The sequence below is a fragment of the Mesoplodon densirostris genome, chromosome 7 (assembly GCF_025265405.1).
Source record: "Mesoplodon densirostris isolate mMesDen1 chromosome 7, mMesDen1 primary haplotype, whole genome shotgun sequence".
In the NCBI taxonomy this organism is placed as follows: domain Eukaryota; kingdom Metazoa; phylum Chordata; class Mammalia; order Artiodactyla; family Ziphiidae; genus Mesoplodon; species Mesoplodon densirostris.
The window spans coordinates 116,842,023-116,863,008 of NC_082667.1; the positions used below are offsets into that span (position 1 = coordinate 116,842,023).

The 20,986-nt window shown below is 37.5% G+C and overlaps 1 protein-coding gene across 10 annotated transcripts in view; it reads left to right on the plus strand.

The window, feature by feature from the left end:
• Positions 1-20,986, plus strand: part of CCDC15 (coiled-coil domain containing 15) — a 64,547-nt gene that overhangs the window by 3,643 nt on the left and 39,918 nt on the right. For 4 of the 10 annotated variants that reach the window (XM_060104605.1, XM_060104604.1, XM_060104603.1 and 1 more), the window contains exons 3-12: positions 2,321-2,482; positions 3,005-3,196; positions 7,502-7,615; positions 12,443-12,565; positions 12,823-13,326; positions 13,900-14,022; positions 14,262-14,384; positions 16,483-16,599; positions 16,866-16,988; positions 17,463-17,585. In XM_060104605.1, coding sequence (XP_059960588.1) covers positions 2,321-2,482; positions 3,005-3,196; positions 7,502-7,615; positions 12,443-12,565; positions 12,823-13,326; positions 13,900-14,022; positions 14,262-14,384; positions 16,483-16,599; positions 16,866-16,988; positions 17,463-17,585 — 1,704 coding nt within the window. The remainder of the gene's footprint in view (positions 1-2,320; positions 2,483-3,004; positions 3,197-7,501; positions 7,616-12,442; positions 12,566-12,822; positions 13,327-13,899; positions 14,023-14,261; positions 14,385-16,482; positions 16,600-16,865; positions 16,989-17,462; positions 17,586-20,986) is intronic. The other 6 variants (XM_060104609.1, XM_060104608.1, XM_060104610.1 and 3 more) reach the window with 6 other exon arrangements.

A 20,986-nucleotide genomic window follows, 5' to 3' on the forward strand; every position in this document is an offset into this window, starting at 1 on the left:
CACGTGGTCTCTCTGCTTGCTAGTATGGGCTTCCCTAGGTTAGAGGTTGCTTTATGACCTTGCCTGGGAAGTCATGGAACCAACACTTGTGCCTCAGTCTATTGAGCATACAGTCAGACTACATTCAGTATGGGAGATGACTACACGAGAGCATATATACTGGGAGGCTTGATTCATTGGGGGCAGAAGGGGAGATCATCTTTGGAGACTAAGGACTATGTAATATAACTATTAGTTCCACCATATATAAATTATCCGAATGTACCCTTTGACTGTCCTGAGGAACACTTCATTCTATATTGCCCCTTGGGTAGTCTATAGGGTGCAAAAAGGCTATGAAGAATTGGTTGTACAATTGAAACTGTACAGTTGTCCCTCAGTATCTGGAGGGGATTTGTTCCAGGACCCCCCTCTTCCCCCACCTCCCCCACCTGCAGATACCAAAATTCACAGATGCTCAAGCAGTTATATAAAATAGCATAGTATTTGCATATAACCTATGTACATCCTCCTGTATATTTTAAATCACATCTAGATTACGTATAATACCTAATACAATGTAGATGCTATGTAAATAGTTGCCTGTGCTTGGCATATTTAAGTTTTGCTTTTTGGAACTTTCTGGAAATTTTTCTTTTCATCCATGGTTGGTTGAATCTGAGGATGAGGAACCTGTGGATACGGAGGGCCGACTATTTATTTTTGTTTAACCCAGTATTTCTCAAGTTTATATGATTCTGGGAACCTCTTAATGTCCCATGGAACAAGTGTTTTCAGGTTCTGGTTGTCTTACACGATAGTGTTGCTAAGAAAAATATGTTTCTAAAATATGTTTCTATGGTACAATCTTATCTTTGGTTTACTCTTGAGATCCACAATTTGGAACCAGTCATGCACTTCAATAAGACGTTTGATAATCTCAAGGTATGAGTAAAAGAGGGCAGACAGAGATAATGGGAGTAAAAGAAAGGCTTAAATTTGTCTGGGTCTTGACTTAACTTGAGTCACTTGTTCAGGCTTTACTACATATATATCTACTTTGGAATTATTTTACTTAATTATTCATTGATATCTGTCTGTACATTCTACTCCTATGGTACATACTCCTGTAGAATAGTTTATGGGATAGATTTCTTGGAAATTTTAATTTTAATTGGAACTTAAATTCATTTGATTTTGAGAATTTAATGACTGTCTGTGAAATAATTTGGGGCACCCCTCAGAATTAGAATTTGGAATCACTGCATTAGAAGAAGGGATAGATAGGAGGTATGATGATTTTATTTAATATGAAGATTCCTTATGGAAGAGAGACATAGTCAAGAGAAAAGCAGTACAGTACAGGGCATATGTGTTGGAGTCAGAGAAACTTGTAGCTCTGCTACTTGCCAGCTATAGGATCTTGGGCTACTACTAAAGATTAATCCTTCTGAGCCCCATTTCCTCATTTTTAACATAAGAGGTAAGAATACCTAGTATTGGAGGTAGTTTTGAGGATTCATTGACACAAGGTAGTTAAAGTGTTTATCTCATAATAGATCTTTAATAATGGTAACTGCCGTTATTATATTGACTTTGTTATTCAAAGCACTTAGAGGAGGCGAACAATGATCAAGGACTCAAATGTGATAAAATGTTCCAGATTGTTTAGAATGTTTTGGAATTAAGCATTATATAAATATTGAGTACCTTTGTATTCAAGGCTCTGTGTTGTATACCATAGGGGAAACAAAGGAGAATTAAATACATTTCCTGCCCTCAAAGAATTCATAATCTAACGGGGAAGTTAAGAAGTACTCAACGTTAATAAGAGTGAGAGGTACCAGATGGGTATTGGATGGTCTTGACTGAGTGGGCCTTTTCCAGATGGAGGTGGCAAGAAGGCCATGCTAGGTTAAAAATGAGGCCTAATTCTCATTTTATAATAGGACATAGTGGGTGAGTGGTGAGCAGTCTGGTGTATCTGGACTATTTTACTCATTTTAGAAAATGTAACATAATATAGGTTTGAATTGGTTCATTAAGAATTAATGAAGATACTTTTAGTTCTCAGTACAATGAAAAATTAAGATTTGATTTGAGTGCTCACAGATTCCAATTCTTAGTTTGTGATTTGGCTTAAGTTCTTGGTACTCACTAGCTACATCTAGATTATCAGCTCTGAACTCCTGTGATTTCTTTACTGTACGGGGAATTTTGGGTTGTAGAACTGAATTATATTTTCAGGGCTGTATTCTGACTGCTTTGTATTTACAACAGAGTCCTAATGGGCAAAACGAATGGGACATGTAAGTTTATTTTCTATCTTTCATCTTTAAAGACTTCAGCATATATGATTGAAGAAGAGCTAAGGGAACAGCTAAGAAAGAAACAAGAAGCTCTGAAGCGTTTTCAGAGACAAGTCAAACGCCGAGTAAATCAGCAAATTAGGCTGAGAAAAAAGCAACAACTTCAGAGGTCTTATGAAGCCGTAAGTTCAAAAGTGAGCCTGAGTAAAGATTGAATGGGAAGTGTGTTTGTTATGAGAAATGCTATTAGGCAATGACAGAATCACTTTCTTTTGATTCCGGGCTTCGCATAATCTGATTTACTAGTGAGGGCAGTAGATTGTATATAGAGAAACTGTTGTTTCTGTTTGCTGTGTTGTTCTGACTCCCTCTTTTTCTTTCACCAAATAGTTATAAACAATGTCAGAGTTTGGGGTTGGGGTTTGAATTCTGGCTTTGCTGCCTACTAGCTTTGTGACCTTGGGCTAATTACTTAAATTCTCTCGACTATAGTTTCTTTATATGTGAAATGGGGATATGATACTTGTTTCCCAGTGTTGTTTTGAGAATTAGATAATGTAAAATATTAGCACATAGTAGGTGCCTGGTAAATGTTAGTTTCTTTGCCAGCTGAAGTTTTCCCCTCCTTCCCCCCAACCCCGGTTTTAAAGCTTTTGGGCTGCTGGTATTTGATTGCACTTGACTGGGGGAAGCTCACTCTTTCTTCCTTTGTGTAGGCAGAAAAAGAAGGCTCTATAGCCACGCACTCTTTGGATCCAGCATACTTAACTCTTAAAAGAACGAGTGTTTTTCCAAACCATTTGAATGCTGCTATTGGAAGTGCTAGGTTACCTCCTTCCCAGAAGCTTGAGGATGGAATAGAAGATAGAGAGAATCAAAATGAACTATTCCAACAACAAGCCCAGGCTGTAAGTACATATTCATTTTATTTTATGTCTCTGGGTTTTTTTTAGGCTATGATGTAGAGATTAGGAAGTGTCACATTCAACTTTGCTTTTTATCACCTCTTTTTTTTACCTTTGTAAAGTGGGGAATAGTGGGTGATGTTTATTTTTATATATATTTTAAATTTATATTTATTGGTCAGACACTTAAGAATAATCTAAAGAAAGGTGCCAAAGTGTTAGAGTTCAAAACTTATTAGAAAGAGCTTTAGGTCAAAGAATGTAGATTTTTCAATTATACTGAAATTGTGTTATGGGTAAGTTACTCTCAGTTTGTGGCATATGGACAAAAGATTATTTTTGTTTCTTTTTTCTGTCCCTCAATCTGATATCACAATAAATTGATCTATAAGTCAAGTAATACTATAGTAAACTCTAAATTAACATATTCAGAATTTTTTAATGTAACTTTTTAGTGACTCACTTTATATAACGAATATTTAAAAATTAACCACCATGAGTAGATTTATCCACTCAAATCACTTGATGCCATCTAATCAGTAGCCCCCTCCACCCTGCATAATGTACCCAGGCTTTTGTCCAGTTGATCATATTCTTCAACTCTTCTGTGGGTATAATCCTTCATCGTATCATTTTAAAATGTAATCCTAGGGTTAGTGAGAGGAGAACAAAAATGTGGAAAATTATGATTATGTGAAAATAAAAGTTGTGTGATTGCTGACATACTTTGTCATAAGTATGAAGCAAATCTGATTATGCTGTTACTATAAATAGGGAAAGCTTTATAATCACATGTTATGTTGAAATACTTATTAAAAAGATTTTTCTCTCTGCCCAAACTATGACTTTTTCTTGTCATTATTTGGTTTGTAGTGATCATTTTTATAATCATTTTTGTTTTTAAGTTTATGAACAGTTTACTGAGCAAATATTTATTGAGCCAGGCACTGCAGAAATTGCAAAGGATAGAACATTGACTGAGACAGAATAACAGTCCTTGCTTTCTTGCTACTGGTAGCTATAAATTCCATTGTAGTGAGGATTTTACTTCATTTGTATGATACATGAATAGGACACATCAGTCCACAGATATGTGAATATACTGTGTTTGTTAAACATTGTAGGGATACTAATATGTGAAATAGGACCTTTCATGGGTTTATATTTCCAAGTAGAGATACAAAGCTGGTAGACCCCCAATCTATTAGATAATAATATGGAGATATTTGCTGCATTGTTGATAAATTTGTGCAGTGGAAATTCAAAAACTTTTTAATTCCAAGGAAATAGTTTGGGAAGAATTCCTGGAAGAGGTGGAATTGAGCTGTGTATTCTGAATTGATAAACTGAATTTAATTGGTAAATTCAAAAGAATTTTGAGATGGGAGGAATAGTAAAAAGTCTAGAATATGTAATGAGCTTAGTATTGGGTTGGCCAGAAAGTTTGTTCAGGTTTTTCTGTAACAGCTTACAAAAACCTGAACAAACTTTGTGGCCAACCCAATATATTTGCTAATAAGTGATGGAACCTTTCTAATAGATAGTGTACCGGGTAAAGCAACAGAAAATGAGGTTAGATGGGTAGGAAAAAATCAGGTTATGAAAAGCCTTAAATGTTCCCCAAATCTAAAAAGTTTTTATACTGTTTTTTTCTTTTCTTTTTTTTTTTTTGGCTGTGCCTTGTGGCATGTGGGATCTTAGTTCCCCAACCAGGGATCGAACCTGTGCCCCCAGCCGTACAAGCGCAGAGTACTAACCACTGGACCGCCAGGGAATTCCCAACCCTGTTTTCTTCTTAAAAGAAGATGCACTACTGAGGAATGTTCAGTGACTTAAACTACTTTAAGCCTGTAAACTTTGCCCATGCAACACCATGACAATAGATGGTCAATTTTTTTTAATCTTACTGTTTTTGTTGCAGTTTCTATCCACTAGATGTCACTAAGAACTAGACAATGAGGCAGAGTTCAAGCACTTAACTCCTTTGGGACAGTTTCAGGCAAACGGAGAGTTGGTCATACTGTCTCTACATGTGTTCTCTCTTCTTTACTTATTTTTCTACTACTAACTGGTATTTTCATCATCACAGCTCCAAAACTTTGGCATACCTGAGGCTCCTTTAGTCTCTTCTCTCCAGCTTAGGATCTTTTAGGTCCAGCTCCTGTCTCTGACTTTTTCTCTGAACACTTCCTTGTTCATTATGTAAGGTAAGGAATCTTTATTGGCCTATCTGCCTTTTTGCATTAGGTCTAGGTTACTGGCCAGCCTCTAGCTTGGTATGCCTACTTAAAGGTAAATTGATGCACTACATTGGGGTTCATAGGCTATGCTAAGGGCCTCATGTGAGTTTTTAGGTGTATGGTATTTTTGTGGCTGTAGAAAAGTCTAACACACTGAAAAATCAATATGTTATCTTTTGCAAATAAACTATATTGTACTTGGATAGAATTCAACTTTGGGTAGATTTTTATGGCATTAACATACATTTAAATACATTGGTATTAGGCCTCCATGGCAGTACAATAGGTGAAATTCTATAAATGTTAGATCTCATCTATAGTCTTTTCCCATGACCTACATGTTATTACCACATTGTTTCATTTATATAGTTCCATATAAATTCCTACTTGTCTGAATAAATTAAAAAGAACTGAAGAAAATATGAACAATGAGTGGGGAACAGTGTCACAGTAGATATCTATATTTATCAAATTTCATCCTACGTATTTGTTTGAAGTTTTACATTTTAATGTATGATCAGTGTTTGCTTTAGATTTTAAGATTTAAGTCTCAAAATTTGTTTATTTAAATCTCAAAATTTGTTTATATAGTACATTTTAATTTTATTGGTCAGAACTACCTTTGCTTATTGATAGCTGGGTTTTCTATGTAATTATATAATAATTTATTTCCATCAGGGAATTTTTAAGTCTTGGTTAGCGATTCAGTGCCAGTCTTTGTTGATAACAACAGCTACAAAGGAATGAAAATTGTGTCTAAGCTTCTAGTACAGAAAAGACTTTTGGGGGAGTTCCCTGGCAGTCCAGTGGTTAGTCCTTGGTGACGTGGCCCTAGGTTCAATCCCTGGTCAGGGAACTATCCTGCAAGCCGCGTGGCGCGGCCCCCCAAAAAGAAAAAGAAAAGACAAGACTTTTGGTCAAATTTTATGTTTTGAGTAGTTACAAACACAACATATATATGTGTTTAAACTTAAATATGTAAATATATATGTATATATATACACATACAAATGCATATATATCTTTGTATTAGTTTCCTGTGGCTGCTGTAACGAATTACCCCAAACTTAGTGGCTTAAAATGACAGAAAGTTATTCTCTCACAGTTGTGGAGGCCAGAAGTCCAAAATCAGTTTCACTGAGTCAAAATCCAGGTGTCCGCAGATTCTAGGGAGAATTTGTTCCTTGACTCTTGAAGCTTTTGGTGTCTGCTGGCATTCCTTTGCTTGTGACCACATCAGACCCATCTCTGCCTCCATCTTCACATCACTTCTTCCATATGTTTGCTCTTCCTCTACCTCTCTTATAAAAACACTTGTGATGGCATTTAGTGCCAGTCTGGATAATCCAGGATTATCTCCTCATCTCAAGATCCTTAACTTAATCACACGTGCAAAGGCCCTTTCTCCTTATAAAGTAACATTTCAGGGATTAAGACCTGATATCTTTGGGTGGCCATTATTCAGCCTACTACAGTCCTCATAGCAGGTCATTGAAAGGATCTTTGGGTTGATTTGATGAAGGGTTGGGCTTCCCTGGTGGTGCAGTGGTTGAGAGTCCACCTGCTGATGCAGGGGACACAGGTTCGTGCCCCGGTCCGGGAAGATCCCACATGCCACGGAGCGGCTGGGGCCGTGAGCCACGGCCGCTGAGCCTGCACGTCCGGAGCCTGTGCTCCGCAACGGGAGAGGCTACAACAGTGAGAGGCCCGCGTACCGCAAAAAAATAAAAAAATAAAAAAATAAATAATAATAATAATTTCCAAATTCAGCCTTTTAGGTTCTAATATTTTTGTGTACGTACATAATATAAAGCATACATTATTAAAAAACGATTTGAGTAACAGCACTTAAATCAAGTTATGAAATACAGTCTCTTAAGATAATGAAAATAATGTTGTAAATACACTTATCAGCAGTTCAGAAAATCTCCTTTCCAAGTAATCCTCTTGTCTTAGGTCTGGCATTTTTTTAATAATAGGGGCCTGTTTTCCTGTTGGAACACTTAGTGAATTTGGTATTAAGACTTTAGCCTGTTTTTGTTTTCTTTTTTTCCCCTTTCTTTGGCAGCTTAGTCAAACCATGAAAGAAGCACGTCACCGGCTGGCATCATTTAAAACTGTGAATAAAAAAAATGCATCGGTGTTTCCAGATGATCGAAAGAAAAACTTTCCCACCCAAGAGGTAAATTAAATTCTAATGAGCTGTTTCTAAAAATACAGATAAAAAATAGGCTAAAGATTAATTTACATCTCTACATTATTTAGACCTGAAAAATAATTGGAAATAACCTTAATTATCCAATAGTAGGGAGCGGTTTAAAAGTTATGATATATTCGTTTATAGCTATTATCAAAAATATCATGCTTTCAAAGGATATCTGAAGACTAGGGAAAGTGTCTGTGATATAAAGTTAAGTGGAAAAAGTAGGATATAAAATTAGATACAATATAAGCTCAATTAAAAAAATTCATTCCATAAATATTTATGGAATATCTACGATTGCCAGGCATTATTCTAGAAGCAGGACTTAACAGTGGTGAAAAGGTAGACAAGGAGCTCCTGTGTTAGTAGGGAAGCATATAATAAATAAGCAAATAAATACAAAATATAATTTCAAATGATAAGTGCTATGAAAAAAATAAAGCAAAATATTGAGATGGGGAGAGAATGCTATGAGTACAGACAAAGGCCTGGAAAGAAATGGACCAAGAGGTTAATACTGATTATTTCTGGATAGTGATATTACAAGTGATTTTTATTTTTTTCTCTTGGTTTTCTTTACTGTAGAAGTTTTCCATAATGTATATATTTTATTTTTTAATCAGGAAGAAGGCAATACCATTATTTTTTAAAAAGAAAGAAATCCTTTTGATTCAAAATATAGAATAAGTTTAGAGTGAATAATTGGAACCTAAGTATGGAGTTAGACTTAAAAGAATATTTAGAGCTATGCTTGTAAAATTACATTGTTTTTGTGCCTCCTTATTTCCATGTTCACAAATTTGGATGTTAAACCCATGTATTTTCCTGTGTTTACTTAATTTTAGCATTAATTTCAAGTTTTGATAGGCAGCATCAGTAAAATGGATCATTAATTAGTCTTTTTTTACTTTTTTTTTGGTACCATTAAGAACTCTGTCTCTTGCTTAGTTCTTTCTCAGTTTTGCTTCCTAATTGGTATTTTTTTACATTTTCCTAGATTACATATATGTTTATATTTTATTTTTGTGTTTTTTCCTTAAGTATCTCTACAACCATCAAAGACATTTGTCTCTTATATGTTTGCAGTTGGTAGAATACTAAGCTATAGTACCTTCCTCTTCAGCGATAATTAAGAAATTTATAGTTAAATATAAAAAACAAGTGGGCATGGGTGTGCCTACATATGGCATTCCATCTTAGATGCATTAAGTATGGTTACCTTTTTCTAGGATTGCCTTGTTGTGACTTAAGACTCTTTTGAAACTAAATTCTTGACTTAGTTTCTTGACAATTTTCATACCTCTACCACTGATTTGGCAGTACTATAGTTTGGTCCATAAGACTGACTTCCCGGTACTGCTCAAAGGAGATGATTGGACACATTTTATTTAAACCAGAAAAAAAAAAAAAAAAAAGGGTTATCAGAGCCTAGAGACTGATACTTCACATTGTGTGGAGCATGTTCAAATCTTTCAACTGATGTTTTTCCCAGAAAGAGTACTGCTCCTGGGCCTGACTGAAATAATTCTCCAGTAGAAGGGAGGAGGATTAAGTCTGAGATAACATCCTTGTGTAAACCAGTTTGATACGTCAAAGGTGCCATTTAAGTGTAATTCATTATGATGTTGATGGTGAATTCAGGCTAGCTGCTTGCTTCCAAAGAATGCATGTGTGTGTTTTTTTTTTTTCTTTAAAGATGATGTTGGGGGTATGAGTTTATTAATTTATTTATTTTTGCTGCGTTGGGTCTTCGTTTCTGTGCGAGGGCTTTCTCTAGTTGTGGCAAGCAGGGGCCACTCTTCATCGCGGTGCGCGGGCCTCTCACTATTGCGGCCTCTCTTTTTGCGGAGCACAGGCTCCAGACGCGCAGGCTCAGTAGTTGTGGCTCACGGGCCTAGTTGCTCCGCAGCATGTGGGATCCTCCCAGACCAGGGCTCGAACCCGTGTCCCCTGCATTAGCAGGCAGATTCTCAACCACTGCACCACCAGGGAAGCCCCTGCATGTGTGTTTTTCAGGTAAAACATCACAAACAAATCTGCTCCATATAATTGAGAATGATCTAAGAAATTAGTGAAATTTTTCTTATCAAGTACATAGTCTTTCCCTCAAATCTGAACAGTTTTCTATCCATTCAGTTGTGTGAAGGAGGAAGCTCTTGTGTGAAGGAGGAAGCTGCCAGTCAGAAAGGAGAACAATCTATAACCCAGTTGAACTCCAGTTTTGTTTTCTTGTTAGACTTATTTTGACTGACATCTGGTTGTTCCAGATTTAGAGATAAACGTAGAAGAGATATATTTGCCTTGCCCACTGTTAGATCACCAAGACAAAATTATAAGCCTCCTGAAATTGTTACTGGCTAGGATAGGGGCAAATTATCATTTATAAAGTTAAAATATTCTCCTACCAGGAGCAGCTCCATGCTTTGTGACCACCTAGAGGGGTGGGATAGGGAGGGCGGGAGGGAGACGCAAGAGGGAGTGGATATGGGGATATATGTATACATATAGCTGATTCACTTTGTTATACAGCACAAACTAACACAACAATGTAAAGCAATTATACTCCAATAAAGATGTTAAAAAAAAAATTCTCCTACCAGGAATTTCACTTCCATGTGTTTGATATGTAAGTGACTTGTTTGTATACTTGAAATAGAACTCACTATTCTGTATTAGACTACCATAATCTGCTAGGATTGCTCCAGATCTTTCACAAAAACTCAGCTTAGTGTCATGAGCATATTGCTTTCTCTAGACCATTTATATTTGTATTAATTTTTCTTTTTTTTCAGAAAGCACTTTGTAGGAAACCATCATTCACCAGCATAAATATAGGGATAAGAGGAGAAATGCCCTTTGAGGTCCATCAAGGTGTTTTGTTTTGTTTTGTTTTGTTTTGCGATACGCGGGCCTCTCACTGTTGTGGCCTCTCCCGCTGCGGAGCACAGGCTCCAGATGCGCAGGCTCAGCAGCCATAGCTCACGGGCCCAGCCGCTCTGCGGCATGCGGGGTCTTCCCAGACCGGGGCACGAACCCGCATTCCCTGCATCAGCAGGCGGACTCTCAACCACTGCGCCACCAGGGAAGCCCTAGGTCTTTTAACTCTTGTAGATTACCAGAAATTTATGGAAGATCAGGTAGGGGAATGTAAAGAGTAGAGGAAAAAAGATGCCTTGTTAGAACTATCCACAGCTAATTAAGGATGGGTTTAACTATTAAGATTATAATGCCCAATAGTTTTTTTCTAACAGTTTTATTAAGCTATAATTCACATACCACACAATTCACCCACTTAAAGTGTACAGTTCAGAGGTTTTTGATATATTCACAGGGTTGTGCAACTGTCACCACAATCTAATTTAGAAGATTTTCTTCACCCCTGAAAGAAACCCTGTACCTGTTAACTGTCACTCCCCAGTCCCTCCCTGTCCCTACCCCCAGTACTAAGCAACCACTAAACTACTTTCTGTCTCTGTAGATTTGCTTATTTTGGGCATTTCATATAAATGGAATAATATAATATGGGGTCTTTTGTGACTGGCTTCTTTCACTTTGCATAATGTATTCAAAGTTCATCCACATTGTAGCATGTATCAGTACATCAGTATGTCACACTTAGTATATCTGTTCATCAGTTGATAGACATTTGTGTTGTTTCCATTTCTTAGCTTTTATGAATAATTGTGCTATAAGCAGTTTTTACATGTTTTTGCATGGACATTCATTTCTCTGGTTGTGGAATTTCTGGGTCATGTTAACTGTATGTTTAATATTTTGAGGAACTGCCAAGTTTTTTTTTTTTATTAAAAAAAATTAATTAATTAATTTTAAAATTTATTTTTGACTGTGTTGGATCTTCATCACTGTGCGTGGGCTTTTCTCTAGTTGCGGTGAGTGGGGGCTACTCTTTGTTGCGGTGTGCAGGCTTCTCATTGCGGTGGCTTCTCTTGTTGCGGAGCACGGACTCTAGGCATGCGGGCTTCAGTAGTTGTGGCTCACGGGCTCTAGAGCACAGGCTCAATAGTTGTGGTGCATGGGCTTAGTTGTTCCACGGCATGTGGGATCTTCCCAGATCAAGGATCGAAGCTCTGTCCCCTGCATTGCCAGGCAGATTCTTATCCACTGTGCCACCAGGGAAGCCCCTGCCAAGGTGTTTTCCATCAACAATGTATGAGGGTTCCAATTTCTCCACATTGTCTTCAAAACTAGTTATTGCCCATCTTTTTTATAGCCACCTTAGTGGGTGTGAAGTGGGATCTCTCCATACTTTTGATTTGTATTTTCCTGATGACTAATCATCTTGAATATCTTTTCATGTGCTTATTGCCCATTTATATATCTCGTGGAGAAAATCTGTATTCAAATGTAGTGCCATTTTTAACTTGAGTTGTCTTTTTATTATCAAGTTATAAGAATTCTTTATATATTCTGAATACAAGTCCCTTATCAAATACTTGATTGCAAGTATTTTCTCCCATTCTCTGGGTTGTCATTTCACTTTCTTAATGCTATCATTTGCAGCACAAAATTTTTAGTTTTGGTATAGTCTAATTTATCTATTTTTCTTTTGCTGCTGTGCTTTTGGTGCAGTATCTATTAAGCCATTGCTTAATCCTATGTCTTCTAAGAATTTTATAATTTTATCTCTCATATTTAGGTCTATAATCCATTTTGAGTTAATTTTTATATATGGTGTGAGGAAGAATTCTAACTTAATTCTTTTGCATGCATTCTTGTTTCTACCTGTAACAGATACATTTGGTTGTTTTTTTTTTTCTTTTCCATTTTTGTTTGTGTGTTCTTTAGGAACCTGACACTGAGGAATCTTCATCTATTATGATAGATAAGAAAGGGAAAAAGAATTTGTCTTGGGGGGACCAGCAGGATCTCCTTTTTGAAGACAAGGATATACCTTTCAGCACAGTTCAGGTAAAGCAGAGTGAAAGGAGATAGTATAATAGAAGTTAAAGTAATTATGATTTGGACTAGAGATGCCAGTATTCTTGTACTGGTTTGGGACTGTAGATTTAGGTTCTACTGAGTTGAGCAAAGACTGTAATTTTGCATTTTATTTTAGTAATTTGTTTGACTACCGTATCCTTTTAAGATTATTTTAGGAATCTCTCAGAAAACCCAGTGTTGCTGCTGCTTGGCATTCTATATTTGATGTTTATGTTCACCTTTAGAAAGTACAATTCAAAAATCCATTATTTGCTGTGATGGAAGAGGAAGAGGTAAAGCAGTTACATCAGGATGTTCTGCCAGAAGCCCAGGCTTATCTTCCAGAAGCCCAAGGTGACCTGCTGCAAACCCAGGGTGATTTGACAGGAGTCTGCAGTGTTGAGCTGGAAGCCCAGAATGTTGAGCTGAGGCTCAGTACCGAGGATATCAAGCTGGAAGGCCAAGCTGTTGAGCCCAAAGCCCAGGCTGTTAAGACCAGAACTCAGAGTGTTATGCTGAAAGATCAGAGTGTTGAACTAGAAGATGGGAATATTGTTTTGGACGTCCAAGATTTTCTACTCCAAAACCAGGCTTTTCTACCCACAGACCAGCATATTCTTCCCAAAGACCAGAATGTTCTACCCAAATGCCAGGACCAGGATTTTCTACCCACAGACCAGCATGTTCTTCTCAAAGACCAGAATGTTCAATCCAAATGCCAGGACCAGGATTTTCTACCCAGAGATCAGGTAAAATAGAGTGGAAAGGAGATATAACAAAAAGAAATAAGCTCTTTAAGGCTTGTAGTGGGATTTGCAAGGACTATATTGCAGCTGATTTGGAGAGCTATAGTTGGAACAAAATAGTTTACTGATTGATTTATCAAATAAATGTCCAGGGTTCTTATTAAGTGTTAAAATATTATCAGCAGCAGATTACCCCTGTCTGGACAATTTGCTTTTTAAAAAATTTTCTTCATTAGGGAAAGTATTTTTTGCAGCCATCATCTGTTTTGAGAGCTGAAAGATGGGAAAAAAGAGTGGCCCACAAGTGTCCAACAGTATTTTTTACCCAGGTTCCAAGGTCAGCCCTCCACCAGAGATCAGGTTGACCAAGAGGAAGAAGAAAGGGATCAACAGGAAGTAAATTACTTAGGGTTGTGGCTGGGTTTATGGGGAATAGAGTACAGTGTGTTAATTTATTCTATAAGATGTTCAATTAAACTCTGTTAACTCCTGAATTCTCAGTGCAACCTGAAGTATTAACGATTAACCTGTCTTTCTTAACTGAACAATTGCTATTTTATATTTGTTCTTTTTTAGAAAGCAAATTTGAAGCCGCCAGCATCAATTATGATAAGTAGGAGTGGGGGAGAGGTGTTTCCTCTGGATGTCCATCAAGATCTTCTACACAGGCATCAAGATCAGGCCTTCATCAACAGCAAGGTAGAGCAGAAAAAGGAGAGAGACCATCAGGAACTGCATTGTTTGGGTTTAGTTTGGAACTTTCCAAGATTGTTCTTAGCTAGATTTCAAAAAGTATGGTTTTCTGTTTTATTCCATAATGTTTCACATTATCTGGAGTTGAAAAAATTACTGTAAGGCTCCCAATAAAGCCTAGAATATTATTGCTATCATGTTACTCCCACTGAACAATTTACACTTTATGTTTTTTTCTCTTTTAGAAGGTACGCTTCAAGGAGTCATATTGTGATACGACAAATGAGAAAGGGAGAGAAGACTTTTCTCTGGCAGGTTATCAGTATCTGCCTCCTAAACTTCAGGACCACGCCTTCATCAGAGATCAGGTAGAGCACAATCAGAAAGAGATAGATAGGAAATAAAGTAACTGGATTTTATACATTTTCAACAACTGGTAATGTGAAATATAGAATCAGATCCTTGTTCAGTGAACTGTATCAGTCAAATCAGTTCTGTCATTCAGAAGGATGATAAATCACATTCATATTCTTATTGTGGAATCAGACTATTTTAATTTACTAAGATTATGCTATAACTTTTGCTGAAGCCCACATTATTACCACAAGCATACTGCCCTTACGTGAGTATTATAGGAAGAATTAGCAGATCCTAAATTACTTAAAATTTGGGGGTGGGGGGGTTGTCAGACTATTCTGTACATGTTTGGGGATTAAAAATTAAGATCTATAGAGTTGGGGTAAAAGTATAACATCCTTGTTCAAACCAAAATGTATCAGAATATCCTCATCTGGTACCATTTCCCTGGAGTTCTCACTGAAGCCTAGAGTATTAAGATTAGCATGTTGCCCTGGTTAGACGACTTGTTTTCTGTTTTTGTTGTTTCTTTTGAACATGTTTCTGAAGCAACTGTCATCTTTTATGAGAGAAGAGGGAGTGAGAGATGAATTGACTCTGGATGTCATCAGTATGTTAAACCTAAAATGCAAGACCAAGCCTCCCCTAGAGAGCAGGTAGAGCAGAATACAGTGAGAGCGCTGTCTACTTTCTAAAAGAGTAACAGATGAAATTTCTTAAGATTTGGGCTGGAGCTTGCCAAGCTAGCTAGTATGTAGACTACATAGAATTAAAGCTTCTAGAGTTAGGCTAAGAGTATGATGTCTTCATTTATTTCAGAATGTGCCAGATCTAAAGAGTCCAGGTGAGAAAGCATACCTCTGTCATTTGGGTTAAATAAGAGATAGGTTTTATATAACGTTGATTGGTTATCTGTAAATTGTTCTTCTTAAACTCAAGTCCTTCAGCAAATTTGGCTTTTGACATTTAGTCTTATACATACTGAAGGAATTCTACTCTTGGCCATCTGAAGCAGTACACCAAAGCCAGACATCAAATTTACAAACCAATTATGATGAAGGAAAAAACAAGCTCTTTGCCACTCAAAACTTCCTAGACTTCACCACTTCTAGTGTTTCTGCATGGAGTTATTGGGGACATCGAGTAGGAATACTTTGGGAAATGACACAAGCTTTTTTCCTGGCTTTACCTGAGAAAATGCTGCAACATGATAAAAAAGATTGCCTTGTTGCCTTATCTTCTTCCAAATGTGTTGTTGAATAAAGAGTTGCCCCATGCAAAAAATGAAAAAGAAAAAAAGTGCCAGAATAATCTGGGATTTGCTTTAAAATACTCCAGGAGGGGCTTCCCTGGTGGCACAGTGGTTGAGAGCCTGCCTGCCGATGCAGGGGACACAGGTTCGTGCCCTGGTCTGGGAAGATCCCACATGCTGCGGAGCGGCTGGGCCCGTGAGCCATGGCCGCTGAGCCTGCACGTCTGGAGCCTGTGCTCTGCAACGGGAGAGGCCACAACAGTGAGAGGCCCGCGTACCGCAAAAAAAAAAAGAAAAAAAAAAGTTAAAATATTCCAGGAAAGAAAGTGGGAGAAGAGATGGATGAAAAAACATGATGTTGCTGGGAGGGACAAATTGGGAGATTGGGATTGACATATACACACGACTATATATAAAATAGATAACTAATAAGGACCTACTGTATAGCACAGGGAACTCTATTCAATACTCTGTAATGGCCTATATGGGAAAAGAATCTAAAGAAGAGTGGATGTATGTATAACTGACTCACTTTTCTGTGCACCTGAAACTAATACAACCTTGTAAAATCAACCATACTCCAATAAAAATTAAAAGAAAAAACAAAAAACAAAAAACATTATGTTGCTAATTGTTGGTGCTGGGTGATAGGTATCTTGAGATTTATTATACTAATTTTTTCCCACTTTTATGTGTGTTTGGAAATTTTATATTAAACACACACATGCACACCTCTAATTGTTATATTACCCTCCCCTAGTATCATTATTTCGGGGTTGTCACTGAAGTGTACAGTATTGTCACTAACCTATAATTTTTGCTTAGACAATTAGTTTTGTGTTTTGTTATTCCTTTAGAACAAGTGTATCAGGCAGCCCTCATCTTTTGAGAAATGGGAGACTGAAAGACGAGTTGCTTCTGGAGTGCCATCGGTATGTTTCACCTGGTATTCAAGACCTAGCCTCTCCCAGAGAGTAAGTAAGGCAGAATATAGTGAGAAGTAAGTAACAGAGAGTAAATTCCTTAGGTTTTGGTTCAAGATTGACAGGACAAAGTAGTAACTGTTTCAGGGGTTGAGTGTTAAGGTCAATAACAATGGGCAAAGATATAATGTCCTCCTGTTCTGTGACCATTCTACCCTGTTAAAACTACTTCTGGCCTCTTCACTGAAGCTTTTACTATTGCCCTGGCATGATGCCACCGCTTGGACAATTGATGTTCAGTGTTTGTTTTCTCTTAGCACAGGAACTATGGGCAGGCCTCACATAATATGACAGATGAGAGATGGAGAAAGGAGTTACTTCTGGAGCACCATGAATATGTTTTACATGAAATCCAGGATCCAGGCTCCACCAGAGAGCAGGTAGAGCAGAGTATAGTAAAGTGTAAGCAGCAGAAAGTCAGTTAGAGTTTGGTATAGACTTGCCAGAGCTATGCTACCAACAACGATGATGATGATAGTGTTATCTCTTATTAATATTATCAAAATGTTATTAATATTATTAAGACTAACAGCTTAAATTCATTAAGCATTTACCATAGCCAGAATGGTTCTAAAACTTAGTATCCATTGTCTCATTTAACTCTCACAATTACCCTGGGAGATGGATACTATTATTATCCTTGTTTTATGGATAGAGAAACTTAGGATTGCTTCGCAGATACAGTTAAGATCCATCGTAGTGGCAAGAAGTGTAATGTCTACTTTTATGCTGTAATATATTAGACTATTCTGACCTATTTAGATTACATCAGGGGTATCGCTGCAGCCTAAAGTATTTTTACTACCATTACGTCACTGCTTATGCAATTGGGTGAATGCATTTGTATCTTTTAGAGCTTACGCTCCATACGGCAACCATCTGCTGGAACAGCTGAAAGATGGCAAGCAGGTTTGCTTCTGGCCGGCCATCAGCATCGTCCACCCAAGCGCCAGAGAGAGGCTCCCAGCAGCAGACAGGTAAAGCAGATTGTAGTGTATGAGCCCTGGAGTTAGGGTTGTGGGTCCTACTGAGCTGGGAGCAGTAAGGCTGAGCAAAAAGCAGATTATGGGTTTATTTCATAGTGTGTTAAACCTAGGATTACTCACCGAAGCCTAGGGTATTGTCAGGAGCGCTTGTTGCCTATTGGAAAAATTGTATTTTTTACATGTATGTTCTTTTATTAAAGGTGTATTTCTGGTGGCCCTTGTCTTCTATGGTGTGAGAGGGAAAGAAATAAGTGGTTTCTGGGGGGAGGGGTCAGGAGGATCTTTCACCAACAGCCAGGACTAGATCTCCATCAGTAACCTGGTAGAGCATAAGGTAGGATCACCAAGAAAGAAACTATTCAGAATTTGGGCTGGAGCTTGTTAAGGTTATATTGCCTAAGTTTTGGTGTATTGATTTAAGATCTGTAGTTTTTCAAGAAAATGTCACAGTACGCTGGCCTACTAAGATTTTTCTATGACTCAACTGAAGTCTAGTTTATTCCCACTAGAATTTTAACCATTGCCTGGATAATTTCTGACTTGTGGTTTCACGTTATTTTAAAGACAGAGCCTTCAGGCAACCGGTGTTGTTAGAATATATGAAAGAAATAAAGAGAAATTTCCTCTTGGCTGTTTTAAGAGAGCAGAAAGAAAAGGAGGCATAAAGGCAGAATTACGGATTTGGGCTGAGGTTTTTAGGACTAAACTGTAGCTCCTCTGTTATTTTTGGTTTGGGTCTCTTAAGATTGGTCTAAGGGAGGGCTGTCATGTTTTCTTCTGCATCGCCGTTTATATATCCTGAACTATGCCAGGCCCTTTTCTACTTCAGCTCTTTTGCTTTTTTTCCCCCTCTGCTTGGATAGTCTTCTCTTTTTTCTTCACGAAGCTGGTCCCTTCTCATCCTTCACGTTTCAGCTTAAATGTCACCTTCTTAGAAAAGACTGCTCTGACCACCTGATCAAGATTAGGCCTCCCCTCCTCTGTTTTTCCTCTGTCCCTGCATTCTGTTTGTTTCCTTCTCCATAAACAAGACAGTTTGTAATTATTTACTTTTTTACATGGCTTCCACTAGTCTATAAGCTTTATGAGGAGAGGCACCACACTTGTTTTGTTTACTGGAGTGTGGACAGCCTTTAACATGGTGCCTGGTACCTGCTAGTTTCTTGCTAAATTTGTTTAGAAAGAATTAGTCAGTCAAACACTTATTGAGCACCTGTTTGACGTTAGCCATTGTTTAGGTTCTAAATATCAAAGATATAACTGTGAACAAGACATAGCACTCAAATTTCAGACAGTCTAAAGAAGAGAGACTGACAAATAAGTGATAATTTTGAAGCAACATAATTAGTGGTAGAGGATGCATAGGGCATTAGCTGAGCACAGAAGAGGGGTGCCTAATCCTGACTGTTTAATTGAGGGTGCAGCTTTGGTAGTCAGAACCTTTTCTTCTTGTCCTTCTGCCATACCAGCCCTGAAAATCCTCAACCCTGGATCCGTCCTTTCACCTTTTAGGCTCCCAAATAATCCAGCCTTATTGGAAAAAAGCTCTTTACTAGTGTAGATTTATACACATTCATCCTTACGGTTTATAGTCACAGCTGGGTCCCCAGTGCTGCCTAGCTTTTTCCTTACTTGCCACCTATGGCCCACACCGATAATTCTAACCCTTAAATACTCCTTAAAGTTCCTGCTGCACCCCCATACTCTCAGACTTTTGATTAAAAAAAAAAAAAGAAGCCATCATGCAATAACTCCCTTGACCATTTACTTTTTTGCCATTCTTACCTGTTCCTCCTAATCTCAGAGGAAGAGATGTCTTTCTTTGGATCCATATTCTGGATTCTCTTGCCATCTTTTCTTCTGGGTCCAATTTTGAATATTATATTGTGAGACAGGTTTCTATTAAAATCCTCTGAATAATGTTGCATATTTTTGTTTGTTTGTTTTGGCAAGCAGTCAACCTGGTTAAATTCAGATTATACGTTCTTTCTCATCTTCTGTGAACAGTGGCTCCAATGTTAGTTCAGTTCTCAAAAAGCCTTCATTATACTTCTTTAAGTCCATCCCATGCATGCACAGCTCAGGGGTGATTCTGGGATGTGTGCCAGTTCATACACAGAATTAAGGAATCCACTTTTCTAACTCATGCATCTTTTTTTTAAATTAATTTTTATTGGAGTATAGTTGATTTATAATGTTGTATTAGTTTCTGCTGTACAGCAAAGTGAATCAGTTATACGTATACACATATCCACTCTTTTTTTAGATTCTGTTCCCATATAGGTCATTACAGAGTATTGAGTAGAGTTCTGAACTCACTCCTCTTGAGGATACCCACCCCCTATACTCTCCAGATACCAGGGGCCACATTTCCTGGAATTTTTAGTTACAGTCAGTGAGAGAGAGAGGCTCAGAGTGGGCTTACTCCTTGGCCAGTGCTGGAAGTCCAGTTTTTCTTACTTTTTTGAAAGCAGAAAGTTTCATTTTATTATAGCAAAAGTAAATACAAATAAACAAAAAGAAAACCCCCCCAAAATTCCAGAGATAACCACCATTAGCCTTTTGCTATGTATTGTTTTCAGATTTTCTCTATAACAAATAAATAACTTAAAAAATAACAGCATTATTGAAATATACAATCAATTCTCTTTATTCATAGTAGTTATGTTCTATAAAGTTGCCATAAACACTGAATTTTAGTGAATACTGAGCCATTCATTGCTCAACTGTTTTGTGTGAATTTCTGTTTAAAGACACCTTATTTAATGTGTGTTGTTGATTCATTAGCATTGTAGTCAGGGCCAGTGTCACTATAGCTCGTGCCTGAACGAAGCTTATCTAATATATGTAAATATTTTCTCCATAAGGCACATCACAGCCTTCTTATGCTTAAGAACACTAGGTAGTGCTTCAGCACTGTGCTTGAGGGATGTTTTAAATAGCAAAATCAACAAAAAAAGCACAAAAATGCAAAAACCTTTGCACCAAATGTACCTTGAAAGGGATACTTGTTTACAGTATGAAGGCCCAAACAAAGGCAGAGCATCACCGTGTTCGACCTCAGCTGGCAATGTGTACAACTGACGATTCAGATTTTTCACAGCTCTGTGCATGTCTCCAAGTGACCACAAAAGCACTGCAAGTATTCATTTTGTGATAACAAATACATTTTAGCGAATAGGCAAATTCACAAATACTATAGCAGTATTCAAATAATGAGGATTGACTACTTTATATACCATACAAGTCACCCATTTAAAGTGTACAATTCAGTGTTTTTACTATATTCAAAGGGTTGTGCAAACTTTGCCACAATCGGTTTTAGAATATTTTCTTCACTCCCCAAAAGTCATACACCCATTAGCAGCCACTCGCTCCCTTTTTCCCCTCAC